General features: G+C 45.7%; 1 protein-coding gene across 1 annotated transcript in view; it reads left to right on the forward strand.

The window, feature by feature from the left end:
- Positions 1 to 17,900, forward strand: part of CUBN (cubilin) — a 1,583,269-nt gene that overhangs the window by 1,021,263 nt on the left and 544,106 nt on the right. Inside the window, exon 42 of the mRNA XM_078663578.1 lies at positions 15,619 to 15,809. Within this exon, the coding sequence (XP_078519704.1) occupies positions 15,619 to 15,809 (191 nt within the window). The remainder of the gene's footprint in view (positions 1 to 15,618; positions 15,810 to 17,900) is intronic.

Consider the following 17,900-nt stretch of genomic DNA (forward strand, 5'->3'; position numbering starts at 1 on the left):
TACGTTTTAATGGCTTTTCTGAATTGCAGTACATCCTTTATCTCTCGAACATGAGCAGGAAGTGAGTTTCAAAGCTTAGCCGCCAGGAACCGAAAGGAACGACCTCCTGCTCTACTGCGCTTAAACCGAGGAACAAACAACAGATTTTGTCCTACCGACCGCAGAGGCCGCGTGGGCACATACAGATTAAGCAATGGGCTCAGTAGTTTAGGAGTGGATAGTCTAATGATTTTAAAAGCAATATACAAAGTTTTAAACTGTAGCCGCTGAGCCACAGGAAGTCAGTGAAGTTTCCGGATAGTGGCCGATGTAGGACTAAAACGTCGCAAGCCTATCAATGCTCTAGCAGCAGAGTTTTGGATACGTTGAAGGCGGATAATTTCCGCCTTATTAGCACCAATAAGTAAAGAGCTGGCATAATCCAGCCTTGAAAGTACCGTCGACTGAACAATTAATTGTCTGGTGGCAGGGTCGAAGAATTTCAGAACTGGCTTAAGGCTGCGCAAAATGCCAAAACATGTGGCGGCAACCTTCTTCGTATGGGCAGAGAAACTGAGCTCTGAATCTAACCAGACTCCCAAATTCTTCACTTCATTCTTCGGTATCGGGGCTGTCCCCAGAGAAGATGGCCACCACTGGTCGCCCCACAGGCTCACATTCCAACCAACCAACAATACTTCCGTCTTAGCGGCATTTAATTGGAGACAGTTAGCTGTCATCCAATTAGCAACTGCTGCCAGACCTGCTTTGAATCTATTGTGGTCCATGGTAAAACCTTCCGTTAGGGCTACCACCTATCGCCCTCACTCTATCTATCTATCGCCCTCACTCTATCTATCTATCGCCCTCACTCTATCTATCTATCGCCCTCACTCTATCTATCTATCGCCCTCACTCTATCTATCTGTCTATCACCCTCACTATCTATCGCCCATCACCCTCACTATCATTCGCCCTCACTCTATCTAGCTATTTATCGCCCTTACTCTATCGCCGTCACTCTACCTAGCTATCTATCTATTTATCGCGCTCACTCTATCTATCTATCGCCCTGACTCTATCTAGCTATCTATCTATTTATCGCCCTCACTCTATCTATCTATCGCCCAGACTCTATCTAGCTATCTATCTATCGCACTCACTCACTCTATCTATCTATCGCATCACCACAGCATCACTCAGCATCACCACAGCATCACTCAGGGGCACCACAACATCACTATGCACTACCACAGCATCACTGAACGCCACTGTTAGAATTGGGGGTCTCTGGTTGGCGCAAGTATGCACTTGTGACAAACAGGGACCCTCTCCTCTAGTCAGGGCAAGGGAACTACCCTTCAAGAATAACCCCTGCTCACCCTCTAGGTTGCGTGGCGCGAGCAGTCAAGGCTAATATCTAGGGCGCATTTAGTTAAGCATTCATAATCACACACAGTAAATAACACTGATCCCCCCACAAATGGACACCAGGCTGTATTTATATAAAAATACGTAGACTTTATGTAAAAGATAGCAGTTTTGTAGACTTATCACAAGACCTTAAATAACATTAAATTAGGATGCACACAATACTTTTTGTTGGCTGTTTCAATGCTTCACTTCAAGTGTTACTTCAAAATACAGTTCCCTTCACCAAAGCATCTTTAAATCAGCAAAGGAGACATTGGTGGTTTCAGGTCTCCTTAAAACAATGCTCTGTCGGCAAAGCGTCTTTCCTAAAAAAAAGGGGGGCAGGTTTAAATGCCCTCAACAGTGATTGCGACAGGATTCTTGATTAAAGGTTGCTTTGGGTCAGATTCTTAACCCAAAAGAGGCTTGGTTTCAAGGCGCTGCTCTGTGCGCTTCGTGTACTGGGGCACCAGCAGCTTATCAGGCCCTGCAAGGGGTTAACAGCCTGCAAGGGATTCCCAGAGGGGCGGACCTTCGAGTCCTCGACTGGCCCCTTGAACACACACGTTACAGTACCTTGCAAAAGGGGGGGGTTGCCACGGACAAATGCGGGGAACAGCTGTGGACCGGGACAGGCTCAGCAGGGCGCCTTGAGGGGGGCTCGGCTCGTGACGGCGTTAGGAGGTGCAGTGCTGGAGCGGGCCTCCGAGGGGCTCTGGAAGCTGTCAGGGGCGCTGTCTGTGTCCTGGCGTCTTCGATTCGAAGCTTGCAGGGAAATCCTTCGGTGGGGAAGTGCACTTTAGAGCGGCCCGTACTCCTTTGTACAGGGCAGCTCCTCTCACTGTGGCGCAGCCTCGGGGATTCCCTCTGGTGCGGGGCGGGTCAATACACTTCACCGGCGTGGGGACACGGGCCGGATACCAGGGAGGAGCAGGCAAGAAGGGGAGGCGGCGCGGAGGCACCCAGCAGCGGGCATAACTTGTACCGGCAGGTCAGCTGGTGCGGCGCAGCCTCAGGGGCAAGGTGCGGTGCGGAGCAACGCTCAAGGGCACGCACCTTTCAATCTGCTCACTCGGGTCCCGGGAGCTCGTGGGGGCTGCAAGGCGGACGGTGCACTTCGTCCTCGGAGATGGGTGGAGGCAGGGTGCGGGGCGGCCCCTGGGGACACGGTGTGGCGGCGGCTGCGATCAGCGGCGGCACACGGGTCAGGGCGGCCACGGCACGGCTCCAAGCACTTCAAGGCAGATAATCCTTGGGGTGCACACAAATGACGGCCTTCAGCGGGGCACAAACTCGGCAAGACCAGCAGCTTGGGTCGAAGGAGGGGGAAGAGCCCAATGGTCCTGGGGCTCAATTCAGGGGGCCAGCTCACTTCCAGGCCCTTGGAGATCAGCTAGCAAGCACAAGAGTTTGTAGAAAGTAAAAAGCAAAGTCTTTCAGGGTTTCTTCCTCTCCTTTGGCAGCAAGGGTCCCACTGCAGGCCAGTCCCCCAGGATAGGGACAGTCTCTCTCCTTCAGCTTCCTTGGTTCCTTCTCCTCAGGCAGAGGGGTCGTCTTGGTTCACCAGCAGGATCTGATTTACAAGGAGCAGGGCTCCTACTTTTATACCATATTTCCTTTGTTCTTGCAGGCCAGGGGGGCCTCTGCATAACCTTATTCAGTCTCTGAGTACGTTGTTGGTGTGGTCTGGCTTCTTCTTTCAGTGTGAGGGGCAGGCACATCAGACGCTCCACAGGGGGGTGGAGCCAGCATTGTGTGGACAGGGGCAGCCAGGAGTACCTTGATGACAGTGCTTCGCCCTTCCTGGGCCAGGTGCAGGCTGAGTCATCAGTCGCTCCCCAGGGGGGTGGAGCCAGCATTGTGGTGGCAGAGCACAGCCTGATTAAGAGTCCCGGGGCACTCCTACCTCCCACTAAGGTGTAATCCTTGCATTCACCACCTGTCATCCCCCCAGCCCTGTCACTCACACATCCCAGACAGTCAGATACACATACCAGCAGAGGCGGGCTGAAATGGTTAGGTAGGCAAATGCTAACTTTCTAAAAGTAGCATTTGCAAACACAGGATATTAAAATAAACTTTACTAAAATAAGTATTTTATTATTCTGAGTTCAGGCATACTAAACATTAATTTCTACCATGTTCCCTGAGCCTGCTGGGATTATAGAGTGTAATAATTCCAGCAGCCCATCTGGCCTAAAGGGGACAGGTAGCCTTACAATAGTGAAAAACGAATTTGGCAGTAATTCACTATTAGGACATGCCACACACATCTGAGCATGTCCTACCTTACACTTACAATGCACCCTGCCCTTGGGCCTACCATAGGGGTGACTAATATGAAGTTAAGGGAAGGTTTAGGGGCTGGCAAGTGTGTGCACTTGCCCAGCCAGCATGACAGTACCAGACTGCACGCAGGTTCTGCAATGGCAGACCCTAGACACATTTTAAGGCGGCTTCTGTGGGTGGCGCAACCAGCGCTGCAGGCCCACTAGCAGTATTGGCATTCACAAGCCCTGGCACTCCTGGTGCACTTTACTGGGGACTGACAGTAAATCCAATGAACCAATCAGGTATACCAATCACAGTTATACTTTTCTTAGGGAGCACTTGCACTGCGGCACGGGTTGGCCGTGGCGCAGTGCCCTGAGCGGCGGACACCAGCAAAAACATATGAGGCACATCAGCAAAAAGTGGAAGGGAAACTCACGCCAAGGTGCCAGGTCTAACAGCCACAGCATCACTGAACGCCACAGCATCACTCGTCGCCACCACAACATCACTCAGCGCCACCACAGCATCAATCTGTGCAACCATTCAACAACAAGTGGGTCAAATATGTTCTCTCAATGTTTCAAGCTTTATTACAAACTAGCAGCCCGTCCCGACGTTGTCCGGGAGCAATCAGGCTTCTGGGCCCGCGCCCGCCCCGACGTTGTCTCAGGCTTCAGGGCCCCCGCCCGCCCCGACGTTGTCCGTGGGTCCCCCGGAGCGCACCCGCCACTTTCAAGGCTCCCAATGAGCCGCACACGGGCCGCTTCACCTACCTCAGCCGTGGCTCCTCCCCGCCTGTCCGCCGCTCCTAACCGCCTGTCCGCCGCTCCTCACCGCTCCTCCCCGCCTGTCCGCCGCTCCTCCCCGCTCTCATGTCCGCCGCTCCTCCTCGCGCTCCTGTACGCCGCTCCTCCCCGCGCTCCTGATGTCAGCACGCACGTCGCAGCCGGCGCTACTTCCAAGGGACTACTTTTTTTTAATCGGAAATATTTTAAAGAACGTATATTTTATATTTTTATATAGCCTATGTCCATCTGCAGACCCTGACAATTACAACGATGTATCAGGTGTTTGGATTGGTGCTGGGTTCCTGAGTTTACCCGCCTCAAAGGTTCAAAGTTCTCTCTTTATAATAGTATTATATATATATATATATATCCACACGACAGGGAGCACCAAGCTAAGAGAGGCCACAGGAAGCAAAGTGAAGTTCATGTAATCATTAATTAATCAGCAGCTTGCAAGCAGTACTCGACCTGAATAAAGCATCACTGTTCATGGCCAGACGAGTTTCAGGATTTCTATCCTTTCATCAGTGGCTCAGCAGAGAAAATGTTCAGCCGCGCTGCTCACGCATTTATAATTAATCCAAACACCCGCCCTGATAGGCGTCGCTGTCAGCACAGCCTCCTGGTGTTTGTAGTTCCATTAAATGTCCCACAGTGGTGCTCCCTGTCGTGTGGATATATATATATATATATATATATATATATTCGGCATAAAGACGTCCAGCAGCAGCAGAACAGACATATATATATATAAAGTCTAAACAGGAAGCCCCAAATTAAAGCAAAGCCACACGAAGTTCAGATCAGCACGTTTATTTGCATCCATTTCACTGCTCGCTCCTTGACAGCTTTCAGAGCAATCTTTGAACATGTAAAGCCTGACGCGTTTCAGGAAATAATCCTTTCTTCAGAGGCATTGTTCATGAAGGGCTGGAAGAGCAGTTTTTAGCCGCGTCTGCTCATATAATCACTGGCACCTGCCAAAGTGGGCGTGGCTAAATCGCAAAGCCTTCTGTGCCTTTTAGTACGCTGGCCCTCTTCCCACAGTGGGGCGACTCAACAGTCCTTGCAATTTGAACCAAGTATTCACCAAGTGGAGTAAAGTAAAGCGCTGTAAGCCCTCAGATTGCGCTTTGCAGCAGTGAATTCGTGCTCAAGGCAACACCACCTGCATTGGAGCTGCTCTTGTCTTCCTTCCGTCTTTGCAAGCCCCTTCTCAGAGCCTGCACGAACCCTTCGTAAGGTGGGCCTCGCTTCTCGACTGGGCAAACAGCCGATATCCATAAAGTCTAAACAGGAAGCCCCAAATTAAAGCAAAGCCACACAAAGTTCAGATCAGCACGTTTATTTGCATCCATTTCACTGCTCGCTCCTTGACAGCTTTCAGAGCAATCTTTGAACATGTAAAGCCTGACACGTTTCAGGAAATAATCCTTTCTTCAGAGGCATTGTTCATGAAGGGCTGGAAGAGCAGTTTTTGGCCGCGGCTGCTCATATAATCACTGGCACCTGCCGCAGTGGGCGTGGCTAAATCGCAAAGCCTTCTGTGCCTTGTAGTACGCTGGCCCTCTTCCCACAGTGGGGCCACTCAACAGTCCTTGCAATTTGAACCAAGTATTCACCAAGTGGAGTAAAGTAAAGCGCTGTAAGCCCTCAGATTGCGCTTTGCAGCAGTGAATTCGTGCTCAAGGCAGCACCACCTGCATTGGAGCTGCTCTTGTCTTCTTTCCGTCTTTGCAAGCCCCTTCTCAGAGCCTGCACGAACCCTTCGTAAGGTGGGCCTCGCTTCTCGACTGGGCAAACAGCCGATATCCATATAGTCTAAACAGGAAGCCCCAAATTAAAGCAAAGCCACACGAAGTTCAGATCAGCACGTTTATTTGCATCCATTTCACTGCTCGCTCCTTGACAGCTTTCAAAGCAATCTGCGGCCGGCGCTACTTCCAAGGGACTACTTTTTTTTAATCGTAAATATTTTAAAGAACGTATATTTTATTTTTTTATATAGCCTATGTTCATCTGCAGACCCTGACAATTACAACGATGTATCGGGTGTTTGGATTGGTGCTGTGGTTCCTGAGTTTACCCGCCTCAAAGGTTCAAAGTTCTCTCTTTATAATAGTAGTATAGATGTCACAAAAAGATGTCAATATTTCACTTCTGTTCTTGTCGTCGCAATAAAATACACTAAACATAATCTTCACAAAAGTTATTTACAAAACTTTAAGCTATTGCCATTATAAATTACAATAACTTTTATTTAAGTATTAATTATTTAAAAAAATTAAAAGCCATTGTTATTTGTAATATCAATACATCGAAGTCACGTAAATACAACACTTATTGCAGTACAAATGCTATAGGTGTCACATTTGCGAAAGTTAAAACTATTGGCATTGTAAATGACAAAGCTATTAATTTCGATATTTTCAAAATCAACACATAAATAAAAAATGTGTCATTTACAATACCAATAGCTCAAACTTTCCTAATGCGAGACCTATTGCATTGCAAATGCTTGTATTTTAAAGGTTTTATATAGCGCTGGCTAGACCCGGAGGTATCAGAGCGCTTTACATGAGCATCAGATCATAGTTACAGGTTACATCGTTACAAAGGTTACACAGTTATTAGAGCATGGCAACATAGTTACTTGTAAGGTCAAGATAAAACAATAAGCACAAATACGTAAGGGGAAAAGCAGGCAAGGGGAATGATTTAGGGGAGGGGTAATGAAGGGGGAAAGAGAAGAGGAGGGTGATGGACACAGCATGGAAAGAGGAGGGGAAGGGCGACGGGGACACAAACCGGTAGATGAGTCAAAGCAACGTCCAAAGTCCAGTAAGCTGTGATCCCAGGGGAAGTGTTATCACTTCTCTATCTCTATTGTGGGAGGTTCCGTTTACGCAGTGGACTCTCTCAGAGGGGTCTCTGAGACTCCAAGGCCTACATACTGGATCCTTCCCCAAAAAGGGGAGAGGGAGTGCTTTGGCCAGGGGTGACATACCATACCTCAGCTGTGAGTGGCTCCCTTGGCACAGTGGACTCTCTCAACAGGTTTGCTGAGACTCCAGAGTATAAATATTGGATCTTTCCCCAACAAGGGGAGAAGGAGTGCTTAGTCAAAGGGCACAAAGGACAGGGGCTAGGCAGACTAGCAGGCAAGGTGTGAGATTCAGGGGAGAGGGGATAGGAGCTAGGGAAGTAGACAAAGAGAGAAAGAGTACTAAATGGGAACAAATTTAAATTAAAGAGTTATTATATAGCGCTGGCTAGACCCGAAGGAAACAGAGCTCTTTACATGAGGAACAATAATGTTGCAATTTACATCAGTTAAAAATTACATAAGTATCAAGAAGAACATTTAAAGAACATAGGGGACAAGGTGAATGGCGCAAGGAAGGGTAAGGGGATAGGGCAAAGGGGTAGGAGGGGGTGCGAGGCAGGACCGATCACAATCAACAGATGTGTTTTGCCACTATCAGATCCCTGGACTCTGTGATCAATGGAAGGTATAGTGGACACAGGATGGTGGTCATACTGGGGTAGGTTTACAGTTTAGGGTAGGATATGTTTCTGCTATTATTAGAAACCTAATTTAGAACAACTTGACATATTGTATGCACAATTAAGTTTTGTGTGGTGTTTTTTCACATGCAATGATACTAGCTTCCATGTGGGCCCAGTGATGTAATAAACCTTAACCAACCCTGTCGCTTCAGCAAACAGCCTTTGATTGCTTAGATAATAGTCATTTGTTTTACAATGTTAAACGCAAGACTACCTTTCCCAGAATGCTGCTGCTTTTGAAAACAAGCAAGTATAGGCTTACATGACATGGAGATACATGACAGCAATGGGTGTTCATAACTTCCCCAAGAAAGTGTACGAATAGATTATTGGTAAATGTGGTTTACTCTAGCTAGATAATAATTGAATTATTAAATTGACACTAGGGGTAGGTGGAACTTGCGGAGTTTCACTCCGCGGAATTCTGTGGAGTTACATATAAACACAGCGAGATTCCACAGAGTTCCGTGAGCAGGCGGAAATAGGGATGTTGTGCTGCTTGCACTGATTTTTAGTGCCAGTAGCTTGCTCCGCACTGCAAAATCAGTGTGAATGGCACCACACGGCACCCCAGAGGGCACTGCTTCTTTCCTGCTGCTCAAGAACATTTTCTACTCGAGCAGCAGCTTTCTCACCCTTAACGATCGCGACCGCCCACATTGTGAAAATCTCATGAGGTGCCTTTCTAGCACACGAAAGTAATGCTATGGGATGCCAATTACCCACTTACTTATTGTTGGCTAGCCACGCACGACAAAAAACGTCTCTACACGACGGTTGGTGAAGTTTTTCCAGAACTCTGCATTACAAGTGTAATGAGAACTGGGCTAAATACTGCAAACTCTGTGATGGAGCAGAATGTATAGCCCACCCCTAATTGACACTAGGCAGTTTGAATAACTAAATCATAGGGGGGGGTCACATCAGTTTGGAGGAGTTTCAAGTGGACAACTTTGTCACTTATGATTACATCAATCCATTATCACTATTTAAAAAAAAATTGCCTCTAGCTTTTGCATGTTGCAGTTTGTTGTGTTAGGCCATTATAATTCCACGCATATCAACATTCTATATTTTAAAGATCTGCATGCATGGTGATTTTTAGTGCCATATAAACTCAATGTGACACCAAGTCTGGCAATATCAACCCCCTATCCCCCCGGAAAATTTGGAAGTTAGCTCCCCATTGTTCTTACCTGTTCCTCCAACACTGCGTGTACTCTTCCATTTTGTTCTCTTTCTCAGCTCTTTGTGCCCTATGCGATCTGTGCATTGCAAACAGCACCTAAAATGAATGAATGTATGAAACAAAAAATAAATAAATAAAAGGATTCTTATCTTGTATGCATGTATCATTGAATGTCAGAGCGCCATGATGAATAAAAAAAATTGAATTTTTGGGGAACTTGCCTATTCTTTAGGGAGATATTTATAAAATATTTGGATGGAGGGCTGATGACACCATTACAATTTTTAACCAAGGTTAATAAGGTGGAATAACTTAGGCCCTCATTTCTAGTGGCAGGACTTGTCATTGGAATTGGCTTGACCAGCTGGCATCACTTATGCAAAGACTGGCCATTATGGGGACTTTCCACAAAGATAAACTTAAACATGAGTAAATCTACACATGAACGTTTACTCTTACACCATGTGTGGTGCTGGACTTACTCCAGTTCTGAGCTGAAGTCTATTTACAACTGTTTTCGGTACACTTTAGATGAAGTATATATAGAAGTTCAGTTTGCAAATAGGAATAGGCTTTCAATTTTTGGTGGGCTGATTACATCCCTCCCTATCTCTCCCTTAACCCCTCTTTAGGCCTCCCTTAACCATTTAAAAGTAAATATTCCCTATTTTCCAGCCACGCCTCCCTGTTCCTCCAATATTTACTTCTTGATGGACAGCTGGGTATGTGGAGTTTGACATACATAATAGATAGGATAGGCAGAGGGAGGACCTTTCATGTAGGTTGGTGAATAGCATTTTATAGTTGGTTATCAGTACTATTGTAACACTACTAAGCGTACTACAAAAATCAATGTGTGAATATGCCCCTAAGATTTTTTGCACCGAATTGTGGGAATAATTGTTTACACCAGGATTTACCAGTTGCTTTTCCGTGCAGTTTTTCAACGTTTTGACAAAAAATGCTGACATTTTCTCCCTGTTCTGAGCAAGACCAACATGTCAGCAAGACTACTAGTAGGGATGTTGAATGAGGATCCAGGAGTGAAGGGCACACTTGTGCCTGTCAAGGGGGAGTACTAATTGCTGGCAGCTGACGGTACTTTGTAATGCTGCTTGACACAGTCGAAGTCCCGCAATCGCTCTTAGAGGCCCAGATTCTTTGGATTTGGAATTGTCGGGTTCAGAGAAGTCTGGCTCAATAGTTATAGGACAAAAAAACTGGTAAATACAAATTGCATTATTTCACTCAGAGTTAACTCTCCAGGGGCCGGATGTACTTAAAAGTCCATTTGCAATTTCCTAATTGCACATTTTTGTGATTTGCTAGTATGAAATCAGAAACATCAATGTACAACAGTGTGTTCTACACTGTTTGCAATTTCCAATGGGTCGCAAGGGACCTGCCTCAATAATATTTATGAGGCAGGTCGTAATTTGTGACCCATTGGGAATGGCAGGCACTTACAGTGAAGCTGGCATGCTGGGGTCAGCAGACCACCATGTATGTGACTGTTTTTTAAATAAAGCAGTTTTTAGGTCTCACTAGATCCAGTGCATGCGCTGGTCTGGCGAGACATTTAGTAGCTGGCTTTTAAAATTGCTACTTTTGCCGGCCACCAGCTTGCTGTCACGCGCACAAGCGCGCGCGACGTGCACAGCTGCCATCTGGCTTTCAGTGCACGTGTGAATCCCCTCCCCTGCCCCCTCCCTTCTCCCACTCCCTCCTCGTCAGCTTTACTTTCACTTTTGCTCCATGCGTGAATGCCCTCCCCTCCCCTACCGCCTCCCCTTCTTCCCGCCCCCCTTTTTTCATTCATGTTCACTTGATCACGTTCAGTTTCATTTTCACGCGTGACCGCCACTTTTGCTTGTTTTCTGCGATGTTGTCTCGCTCTGTTCTTCTTTATCTTTGACATGATCTCCCAGCTCATCTTTCCTTCTTTGGGTCTCTCAGTTTTCTCCCTTCCTCCTCTCTCTCTCTGTGTTGCTCTTTGCCTCTCTCTCCCGCTCCATGTCTCTTTCACCACCCCGCACTTTATTGCAGTCTTGCACTGTCCGTCTTTGCCTCGCTCGCCATCAGTCCCCCCCGCTTCCTTCACTCGCTCACTTCCCAAGTAGCTGGTTGTAAATCCGAGCCCTATAATCATCCATCTTTTTCACTGTCCCATTTTCTTCTAAAATAACACCCACGCTTAAGTTTCATGCTTTAATTTTCCTGTCTGTTAATCAGCCCAATAGACTTTTGACCTATATACCGTGATTGCTGTTTCGTACACATTTTCTGATCGAAACGCGCTAGCTTCTCAATATAAATGAATAAAGAGGCTCATCCTTGGTACTGGAAGGAATAATAAGTCCAAAAGAGGGGGCACGCGACAGGCAAAAGTAAACATTGTACGTTTAAATGAAGACAAGCAAAAGTCGGTTTTGTGTAATATTACAGACCTGAACCTAAAATTATTTTCACCCACAGAGTTTATTTAGGGCCAGCACACACATTAGGATTTCAAACTGCACATTTTACAAAAGGATAATAGTGACTCTGCACATGCTTTCAGCCGAGACTCGCAAAGATCATGCTAGGAGGACAGCAGGCCCCTCTGTTTCAATTTTCAACTCTATGAATAAGGAAGAAGTCTGGATGCTAATGACACCACCAGGCAAACAGGAATCCCAGAAGCAAGGCCTCCGACCATGAGGGCGCGTGCTGGCTAAGAGCACCATCTATCAACTAAATGAGGAAAGTCAAATTACGGTATTTAAGTATGGGTCCGTACTGCATTACATTTGGACTGTGGCCATAACAGGGAAAGTCGGGTTTGCCCTATTTTTGTGCTCCTACTGCAGGTAATGGAACAGGCAGATTTTGCTCAAGTGCATATTAGAGAAGGTTTTTTTATAGTTCACAAAATGGACCACATAGATTTTGGAAACATTGCTAAACATACATAACATAGATATATATATATATAACACATTTTCTTTACATAAATGTAATTTATGTGTCCAATAAATATTTTAAATCAAGGCTAGTGACCCCTATTATGCGCCACTTTCTTGTTACTTAATCTCTTTCCAGCCAGAAAAGAACAGTAGGAAAAATGGCAAAACAGAATATTTGAAGAAACAAACTACAACTCCCAGCAGCCATTGGGCTGGAACTACTAAATACCACTGCACAGGTGTATATATGTTATGCGTCATCTTCCTTTCCGGGGGTGGCAGTCAGTTAAGAGGCGCATTTACCCTGCCTTAGGTGAATACAGCCGTATACTTACTCACAGTGAAACTTTTTCCACTGAGGCCTTGTGACTAGCTTTGAGTTCTCGCTCGCTTTTCGCCGGGACCACCAGGGCCACCGTACAGGTATCTTCTTGTGCTCACAGTTCGGTCATAGCGTTTGAGTTTCCTCTGCTTAAGGGGTGTGTGTGCTCCAATTAATCATTTTGCCCTCAAAGGAACTAGAGAGAGTTTCCTTTACACCAATTTGTAAAACGCCTCAGTTGCCCCCTCAGAACATCCCTTTTTCAAATTCTCTACCACCATGCCCGTCCCCATTTCACCTCTCAGCGACGGCTTCGGGGACATGCTCGGCACTCCCGCGCCTGTTCACTCGACCACCGCAGCGTATATTGCAGGGGCAGGCGAGCTCTTTGCCAGAACAGAGGCAGCTCCCGCCGCGCTGCATTTTGCACACTCGCTCACGCTCGGCCAGGTCCTGCACATCATCCTGTCTTCAAGCTGTTTTTCAATACCCCCCCCCCCACCCCGAAGGCCCTGTCCCTAAATCACCGATGGGGTTCAGTCCTCTTATTAGATGTCCCAGAGAAACCGTCTCATTACCAGTCACTTGTGGCCGCTCTTTTGTTTTTCAAGGTAGCAAGCCATTGACCTTCGGAAACAGGATCCGCCGTCTTTACACCAAGGGAGGTGATGTTCAGCCTGCTGATTGCAGGGGCAACTTTCAGGTCACTCCGAGGAGCATTAGAGGCCCTGTCTCATCAGAAACATTTAAGGATCGGGTCCTAAGGGCAGGCTTCGGCAGCAGTGTTGTACCGCATCTCGTGTCTGGCCTCACCCCCTAAGATGTTGAACTTGGATGTACTTATTTTGCAAGTGAGGTCCAATGTTTGCTTATTTGTTCTTGGGGTCTTAAGACCTTTTATATTTTATTTGTATACGGTCTGGGCTCTAATCTCGATTTCTTCTTTTTTTTCTTCCTTTTCTAAGTTTTAGGTTTGGTTGTACAAACGCAACAGGCATTCTAATACCAAATCCTTAAAAAAAAAAAATAAGGGATTTTTGCTTTGGTATGTGGAATTCCTGGCTTGACAATTGTTTGAGCTGCCAATGCATTGCTTGAGGAACGGGTTTTAGAAGCTTCCTTGAATTCTTTTACAAGCATCAGCTTCTTTCATTGACTTTACAGGATTCATTCCATTCAGGTAATGCATTGCCTGGGTAGGCAGGATTATTCAGAAAGCCTATCATTTTCTTCCATGTCCTAATACAAAGATTTGTTGCATGAAATCATTGGTGTCCAGGAAAAAACCCATTTCAGACGACAGGGAGGATAGGGACCTAGTTGACCTTCTACTCACAGCGGCAGTTAAAACAATCTTAGCGAACTGGAAGAGCACCGGCAAGGCGACATTCAAGAGATGGGTCAACTGGGTAACTTTCCTTAGGGGGGCGGACAACATCACGGCAAGGTCCTCAACCTGTCACACAGCAAGAAGCGAGATGTGGGCCACCCTAGACGCACACTTAGGGTCACACAAACCCCCATAGACAGAGAACCACCCAGCTCCGTTGGGGCAACCAGCCGCAGACCAGAGAAGACCCACTTGCTAAGGTCTGTCCCCCCCCCACCTATCCCTCCTTTCTCACTTTCTATCCTTTCTATAGGGGCCTACAGATACGCCGTCTACCAATATCAGCCGCTAGGCCAAATGCTGAATGTAACCACAAGATGCCTGTAACCCATCTGTATGTGCCCCCGCATTACCACTGTACTGTATTACAAATATCTTCAATAAAAAATCTTTGAAATAAAAAAAGAAAATAACAAGCATTGGCGTAGCCAATACGTCTCGCTTTTGGGACCTTATAAGTGTTTAGCCATGCACCAAGGATATTGTGCTGCATAACTAAATACTTATAAGGTCCCAAAAGCGAGACCTATTGGCAATGTCAATGCTTGTTTATTTTGAGATGCAGCCCGTTTTCCCTTAAAGGAAAATGGGGTGCATTTAAAAAAGAAAAATTAAAAGTATCCTTTTCATGTTTTAAGAGTAGGCAGTGGTCCGTGGTACCCTTGCCTGCTCTTAAAAAAATGTTAGCGCCCACATTCAAAAAGGTGAACGGGTCCCTAGTGAATGTGTTAGCACCTCCTTCATGGAGTCGGTAAAGTATGAATGTTTTGAGTTTGCAAAACATTCATACATGCCCCTGCAATTCGTTATTAGGAAGGGACGCTTCTGAAATCCATTATCTTGTAAATTTTTTGTAAATCAGAAAGCCTGACCCTACCATTCTCCACCCTGGAAACGTCTGGATTGAGGGATACATTTTCTAGTTCCACTAACAGTTTCTGAGCATTTCTCCTTAAATGTTCTCTCGGTTTTAATTATTATATCTTGCCATTGTCAATAAAAGAACAAGAACTTGCTTAAGGAACCCACAAAAGGAGATACGTTTTGATAGCTCTGGGTTATGTGTCCTTCATTCACTCATTCATCCTCCGGAAGTGTTGTAGCTTGAGAGGTGGTGGCGGCCTTACCAGCCTCATTTGAGGTGGTGAGTGATTTTTACCTGGCATATGGAAACAACACTATATAGTTGGCAAAGTTCTAAGAAAAACTTTACAAGGTACTAGTAGGTGAAGATTTACAACTTTACCAACATAATTTTTATTTAAAAAGTGGAGGAAGCAAAGTTCTGAGTCGAAGAAGAGCCCTAAAGATTTGGTTTAGTTGGGATTTACGACTAGTTAGGATGTATGCTGCTTTGATGCTCTTTATATTGAGGTGAATCCACACTTCTAGAATTCGGTCTTGAACACATTCAGGCTTGTGGGATGAGTTATGTGGCTATACAAAGCGTATAGCTTCAGTTGCCCTAAGGCAAATATAGGTCTGCCTGTATACTCTTCATCACTTTTTAACACAAGGCTTAAAATAACCAGTAAAAAGATCATGCCAGTTAAATGAAAACGGAATTTACACAGTGTTTAATGCAACGAGAGACGAGCTTGTCCCAAGTACATTGGTGTTGTCATCATTAATTTATTGTAACTGGCTTATTAAAAACACAGTCATGCATTCAAGGTATTTAATGCATTTGTAAATCACATGTACATTTTCTTCATTTTGCCTTCTTTGTTCCTTTTCTGTGTTTTTAGGCTGTGGTGGATATTTGCACGTGGATCGTGGCGTCATTACCTCTCATAATTACCCACAAGCCTACACTTCTAATCTCAACTGCTCTTGGCATGTAGTGGTTACAAGTGGCTTTACCGTCGCCGTCCATTTTGAACCAACGTTCCAGATTCTGAATGATGGTACTTCCTGCAGCAGTGGAGATTATCTCGAGGTAAGAGGGGCGATGGTTAACATCGAGACCAAATTAATAACACGCACTGCTAATTTGTGAGTTAATGTGTTGACAAAAATAACCTGTGGAGGTTCAATGCACAACGAAAATTATTCAAGAAATGGAAGGTATCCTAACTCCTACTATGTAACTGAGAAGCTGTGCCAGTGACACTCACATAAGGATTTTTTTTACACAGTGTTTTTAACACAAATCTGTAAGAGAAACACCAAAGACAGAGAAAAGAGAGAAAAATCAAAGGGAGACAATAATCAAATATAGAGTATAAAGAAACATCAAAGAAAATGAGAGGTGCAGCAAATAAATAAGAATAGAGGGAGCATTTCGAGCGATAATGCAGAGTGAGTGATTAAAAATATATCTGAGAGAAACCTTGATAAGAGTGGTCAGCAGCGATATGCAGTGATAAGAGAGAATAGTAAAGAAATAGAGAAATTACAAAACAAAAGAGAGAGACAGTGGCATGACAGAGGATGGCATTGATGAGAAAGAACTTGGCAGTGCAAAGAGGGAACAGCTGAGACAAAGGATGCACCATAGAAAGGCAGTGATCAAAGTCAACACACAAAGGCACAGTAGTAAATGAGACCATCAGAGAGAGACAACGAATTGAGAACAACAAAAAGAGAGTAAGGTATCCTAGACTTAGTGACTGGAGGATGTCTTTGAATAAGAACACCAGCACCAGACCAATTTCATAGAATAAGTAAATTCTCCAGGCATATCACTCTGGGGAATTTATCTGGCCACACATGTGTCTCAAGACCTCTGGCAATGCAACGGATGGGAGCAAATTGGCCTTAAATAAATGCTATCAAAATGGTGATGATACTACTCAAACGTTGTGAGACTATGTATGTATTTAGCTGATTGAGATTATGCCAGTAAAAGGAAATTGCGTTCTTGAATGGTGGGAAGTCTGGGTTTTGGAGTTGCCAGTTTCTGGAGTGTGGTGCTGCAGTAGGGAATCTCTGACCCAGAATCCCATGTTTAGAGGAGGAGGAGGGGCCAAGACCACTTCCCTTGTGCCCTGCACTGAAAAAACACCCTCCACCTACCAGGGCGTGGGCCGTGCCCAAGCAAAGCCCATGCCAAGGCGGGCCCATCCACACCCGTCAAAGACATGCCAAGAGTCCGAGCAGGACTGCATGCAAAACCTACCAGCCATGTCTGACCATACGCCTATTGTAACCCCAACGGCGTTGATAGCCCATCGGTATTGCCCTCATTATATCGGTACTCTACTGTATATATAATAATCTTCTAATAAAATTCTGTGAAATAAAAAAAAAAGACCAGAGGAAGTGGGGCGAGCCCCAGTCTTGGTCTTTGGGTTTGACCTTACCCCAGCAGATGGCTGAGGTTTTGCTTCTTTCAGTGTACAAATAAGTGAGGGCTACAAGGGAGCCCTGGTTAAACTATCGGGACCTAGCGGCTCAGACTGGAGGAGTCTGGAGCAGCTGGGAGGAAATGGTAGGGATTTGTAACTTTTTATCCTTTCAGCCTTGTTTATTACTGGCCAATTTTTAGGGAGCACTATCTGAACCGCATTTTCAGTGGCTTAATGTGTTCGGACTACTCTGTTTGGAGTATCTAGTGGAGTGTTCCCTGGTATATCATTTGTTGATTCCATAGCATCAGAGCATTGGAAGCCGCCTGTCCTTTGTGTAGCCTAGAGGCAGTAGGAGAGAGCTGGGAGCTGGGAGCGGAGGAGTTCTTCTGCTGCATAGGGATCTGTTGGGCATGTGGAGACTTTCGCCCCAGCAATTTTGACAGTCAGTTTGCTTAGTGGTCAGTTTCCGGGGCCACTATGGGAAAGCTTAAGCCCCCCGCAGCTGTCTCTATGCCATCTGATAAAATGGTAACTACCATGGATGCCTTCTCATGGTGGGCTCCCGGGGTTCTTGATAAGGATATTGAATTGGTTATTCATTGTCTCTCACTCACCACTACCTCTTCTAACCACCGTACTCCCTTAGTTCAGGGTTCAGGCTCAATACCATACCACCAGTGCAGAATTGTAGAGGGAGGTTAGCGTATCTGAACTCCTGGAAGTGGAAGCTTAATCGA

This window comes from Lissotriton helveticus, chromosome 10, assembly GCF_964261635.1.
Source record: "Lissotriton helveticus chromosome 10, aLisHel1.1, whole genome shotgun sequence".
In the NCBI taxonomy this organism is placed as follows: domain Eukaryota; kingdom Metazoa; phylum Chordata; class Amphibia; order Caudata; family Salamandridae; genus Lissotriton; species Lissotriton helveticus.